Source organism: Helobdella robusta (assembly GCF_000326865.2).
Source record: "Helobdella robusta unplaced genomic scaffold HELROscaffold_51, whole genome shotgun sequence".
Classification (NCBI taxonomy): Eukaryota; Metazoa; Annelida; class Clitellata; order Rhynchobdellida; family Glossiphoniidae; genus Helobdella; species Helobdella robusta.
The window spans coordinates 855,906-861,235 of record NW_008705261.1 but is presented as its reverse complement, the minus strand read 5'-3'; the positions used below and the strand labels follow the sequence as shown (position 1 = coordinate 861,235).

The following is a 5,330-nucleotide window of genomic DNA, read 5'->3' as shown; positions in this document are numbered from 1 at the left end:
GATCTTTTGAAATATATGTGTGTGTGTGTATATATATATATATATATATATATATATATATATATATATATATATATATATATATATATATATATATACTCACGGACGCACGCACCATCTTGGCCGCGAGATGGTGTATTGTATACGGGCTTTACCGCTTTCATTATCTAGCGTAGATTTTTGGAAACACTAATGATGGCAGCAAAAGCGCTGTTCACTTTTACTCATTTCTATTTCATAGGTTACGGGATTTCCAACGTGTTTCGCTTATATCCTACTAGTGCAGTTCGTCTTGTATACTCGCTCCTCATTGGACGACCGGTCATTGTTTACACGTCACTGGCCAATCACGAACAAGCTATCAAAAAGTTGATTACTGCGTTGTGGATGTTTGTACCCGGTTATTTCAGGTGAGGTTCATTCATTATTTTATTCAGTTTAATGCAATGGTTCATTCATTTTTTTACGCCGTTTATTTACTACTACAACTACTTCTACAACTACTACTACTACAACAACAATCACTACTACTACTACTTACTACTACTACTGATAGTAGCAGTAGTAGTAGTAGTAGTTGTAGTAGATAATTGTTGCCTGGCAAGCCAGAGAGCCGTTATAACAGCTGTTTTACTGATTGATTGCTGCTCACCCGGCAAGATATGCCTACTTTGAATCTGTTGGTTGTTGTTCTTCGGCGAGGTCACCTGGCAAAAGGTTCCAGTTCTCCGTTTTCTGTTGTTAAGAAATTATTCCATCCACATATAAACTGGTCTATTTATTCCATTTAATCTTTTTTGTATAATTGTATCAAATTGTCTGGCAAATTTGAACAGAACTGCACTAACTGGTTATTCAAAAAGTGCGTAAAAAATCGAGTGTTTCAAGCAAATTTGTTGTGCAAGATTTTCTTTTAAAACCATGCTGTTGCCTAACTGAAACTTAATTTTTCAAAAAATAATTTTTCATTTTTTCCCGGATAATACTTTCCATCACCTTGCATAATATTTGTTAGAGAAACCGGGCGACAATTTGTTGCAACAATTTCGTCACCGTTGTTGTATAGATCGTTTTAACATTTGCAGACCTGAACTGAAGTGATGGACGCCGACTTGTGGACAAAGAAGCTTTAAAAAGTAGAGCAATAGTCGCAGCAATCGGTGAAGTTCATCCACAATTTCATTTTTTAATTTTCCTCAAACGTCGAAGTTTGTTTGGTTTCCAAGCGCAGCTGACGTCGTCTGTCACACTGTTATTAATTTCGTTGGAGTGGTCTTTATTGATTTCAAAAATCGAAATTTCCGCATCATCTTCTACGACCAAACATTTTGGAAGCTGCTACTCTAGAGATTTGCATTTTCGTCTGCATCATGGTTTAATTAACCATTTGGCTTTCCACTGTTTCGTTCCTTTGTTTTGTGCCATCTGACTGTTCCAATATTTTCAGAGTATTTTCTTTAGGGTTTTTTGTAGCTCGTCCTACCAATTGAGAAGATGTGTTCACTCGTTGAGAAGGTCTCAATGAGAAGATGTGCTTACTCATTGAGAAGATGGGCTTTGAATTTTGAATTTGTTTATTTTTTAAGGTTTTGCGATTTTAATGCTTTCAATTTTGATGAACAGTAATTTTGAAATTACGTTGAAGTGTTGCTCCGTGGTCCACTCAGCCAATAAGAATGGAGGATTTAAATTGCTTGAAGCTTATTGGTCTGTGCACGGGGGAGAAGAAATCATTTGATTGCATGGTGCCCAGAAACGTGCAGGTGGTGTTGATGATGACTTTGAAAATTATAATGATGATGACATTGATGAGGATAATGATGATTGTGGTGATGATGTTGATCATAATGATGATGGTGGTGATGATGATGATAATGATGATGGTGGTGGTGGTGACGATATCGGTGTGGTAGAGAGGTTAGAAAATGTTAACGAACGGTGGAATCATTTGGCGGGTAAAGCTAAAGGTTGAGCAGCGAAATCCCGAGCACATGCTGACAAATTGGCATCTTGAAACACGAATGGGAAATTTTTTCAGTAAATTAAAGAAAGAATAAAGTGAAAAATTATTTTCAATGCAACTTTAAATGAATTTGAAGCGGTGCTTTTGAACGAGAAGGTAGTGAAGGAGTGAGATGTTTCGAAAAAGTACTTCTGAAATATTCGGCTGTTCCGCCTTTCAAGCTTCGAAAGAGCTGTATCCAAAACTTGATGATGGTGGTGATGATAATGGTGATGATGGTGGTGATGATGACGATGATGAGGAGGCGGGTAATGATTATGATGTTCACAGTGATGGTGATGAAATGTTAAATTTAAATAATTTCTAGAGCTATGCGACTATATTCAATTTTGAGAAGAAGCTCCTCGCTGGACCAGATTACAATGTTGTTGTTGTTTTGATATTGTTGTTGCGTTGTTGTTGTCTGTGCTGTGTCGTTGTGTTGTCGTTTTTGTTATTATTGTTGTTGCTGTGTTGATGTTGCTGCGTTGTAGTTGTTGCTGCTGTGTTGCTGCTGTGTTGTTGTTTTATCGTTAGGTTGTTGTTGTGTTGTAGTTGCGGTGTTGTTGTCATTGTTGTTGTTGTTTGTTGAGTTGTTGCTGTTGTTGTTTGTAGCAATGATGACAATAAATACTTTTGTGGTTGTTGATGATTTTGTTGTTGGGGTTTCCTCTATTATCGAACCTTTAACGACGAAATTTTAAAATTTCGTTTTATGAATATTAATTAACCAGACCGGTCTTCTATTGGCTGCCATGGAAAAGAGGGCGGTCCTCAACAACGACTCCGTCTACATAGCCTACTGGCATAGGTCTGTACCATCGTCACATTTCTTCATTTTGTTGTTTCTATTCGTTCGCTTGTTTAGTGTCGTGCTTTTTAGTTGTTTTTTTTGTGACATTTGTCTGTAATTTTTTCTCTTTCATCATCTTTATCATCATCATCATCATCATTAACAGCACCATCATCATCAGCATGGTTAACAGAGTCTTCATCATCATCATCCTACTCATCATCATTCACATCATCATCAGCAGCATCGTTAACAGAGTCATCATTATTTTTATCAGTATCAGCATTCGCGATATCATCATCATCATCATCATCATCATAAAAACAAAATTTATCATAACTATCACCATCATCATTACCATTACTGTCCTAACAATCATCACTATCATCATCGTCTAATCATCATTTTCATCATCATCATCACCACCACCAACAGTTTATTTTTCGACCTGGCCAGCAAAGCATTCCAATACTTTCACGAATTCCTCATGAGTGAATCATCATCATCTTCTTCATCTTCAGAAACCAAGTATGTGCTGTACGTTGTGATGATGATGACGACAGTGGCGGACCTAGGGGGGTCGGAGGTCCAGTGCCCCCCCAAGCTGTGAGCAGTTTTTCAATAAAAGTCGGAAAAAAGACCGTTTTTGGCGTAAAATTGACCAAAAATTGAACGTGATGAGCAAAAATGGTCGGTAGGGAACCCACCAAAAATCATGGCCCCCCCGTGAAAATTGTGGCCCACAGTAAAAATTTTAACATTTTCAAAGTTGTCTAGATCCGCCACTGGATGACGATGATGATAACGAAGATGATGGTGGTTGATGACGGTGATGATCATGATGATGATGGTGGTGGTTGATGACGTGGATGATCGTGATGATGATGACGGTGGTTGATGACGGTGATGATCGTGAAATCGATTTTGTCGCAAGACCCGTCACAGTGGAAAGGCATTGAAACAAAAGTATCTTGGGGGATGTTGATGTTCTGGTCTTGTTCTGAGTTGGATTGGATGGCTCGGAGAGAACAATTGGAATATAGTAAATGTTCAAAACGGGCTATCTACGGGTTGATTGTTGTGGGCGATGATTGTGAGATGACTTTGACCTCTTTGATTATGACAGCAGATATGCTGATGGAGTTTTTCATAAAGGGATTAGGGACTATTAGGCAGGTATCTTAACACGCTCATGTTAGTGCGGTGTTCTCTGAAGTAACTGTGGGTGAAGTCAAGCCGGCTTTTCTGGGACGTAAGAGGACTAGTTATCCGTTGGATGCAGTTCCGACTGGCGTTCTTATGCAGCTGCTTCAGTCTCTTTCACTTCTTTTGCTTGTGGCTGAACGTACTGTTGTTACACAGCCTCGCCGTCCATTTATTAACCATGGCTGTTTAGTTTTCATTTTGTTCTGTGAGATTGTTTGAGATGCGAATCATGCAGACGGGTTCATCAACTGTAATCATCGTCGATCATCAACCACCACCATCATTATCATCATCATTATCATCATCACTATCATTATCATTATACTAGATCTTCAACCACCATTATCATCATCATCGACATCATTAACACTGATGATAAAGACATCATCATCACCGTCACCGTCATGGTCACCTGCTAGATGCATCATATGACATCACATAACATGGCATCACGTAACATGACATCACGTGACATGACATCACGTAACAGGACATCACGTGACATGACATCACATCACATGATATCACATGACATCACATGACATCACATGACGTCACATGACATCCAGATCGGCATGGCTGCAACGTCAGCAAAGGATGCTCCAATCAGAAATTTTTTGCTCGGAGAGGCTGGCGGTCACTCGGGATGATGCAGCCATTGTCATGGTAACCGATGATGATGATGATGATGTGGATGTTGTTGATGATGGCGATGATGATGAAGAAGAAGATGATGATGATGTTGATGATGACGATGTTGATGATTTTGATGAAGAAGAAGAATAAGATGATGACGTTGATGAAGAAGAAGATGATGATGATGTTGTTGATGAAGAAGATGTTGACCATGAAATGGAAACTTCTTTTATTTAAAAAAAATTTACGTTATTGACAGAAAATGAAAAGAAAATTAAATCAATAATAATAATAAGAAAGGAGAATATTGTTAATGATTTAATTTACGTCATTCTGATGACTTATGAAATGTTTATTTAGCATCTCCTCCATACATCTTTAATGAACTCGTGACTTCTATTTCTCATAGAAAAGTGTTTCAACATCCTAAATTGTTCTGCTATCATTTTGAAAGTTGGAATATCTAAACCGCCTTGAGACTTAGGGAGGGCCATCGTCTCTTTAACACACGCACTTATTGGTAGATTCAGACAAACTCTTACATGTTCCGTACCTTTGGCATCAAGATTTTAGTCAATAGAAGTGGAACAAAAATCATACGACTTTAACTGAAATTGCATTTGTTGAAGAATGTAGTTGGAGTATTTTTAATTTCATCTGAACTTTAATGTTTAAGCCGGATGTAATGTTTAA

At 38.0% G+C, this 5,330-nt stretch overlaps 1 protein-coding gene across 1 annotated transcript in view; it reads left to right on the top strand.

Annotated features, from left to right (window-relative positions):
- The window catches only part of HELRODRAFT_179012 (hypothetical protein), a gene marked incomplete at both ends in the record, with an annotated part of 11,437 nt that extends 6,786 nt beyond the window's left edge, over positions 1-4,651 (top strand). Inside the window, 6 exons of the mRNA XM_009027873.1 lie at positions 172-410; positions 1,646-1,763; positions 2,737-2,813; positions 3,231-3,381; positions 3,741-3,971; positions 4,571-4,651. Coding sequence (XP_009026121.1) covers positions 172-410; positions 1,646-1,763; positions 2,737-2,813; positions 3,231-3,381; positions 3,741-3,971; positions 4,571-4,651 — 897 coding nt within the window. The remainder of the gene's footprint in view (positions 1-171; positions 411-1,645; positions 1,764-2,736; positions 2,814-3,230; positions 3,382-3,740; positions 3,972-4,570) is intronic.
- Positions 4,652-5,330: the final 679 nt, after the last annotated feature.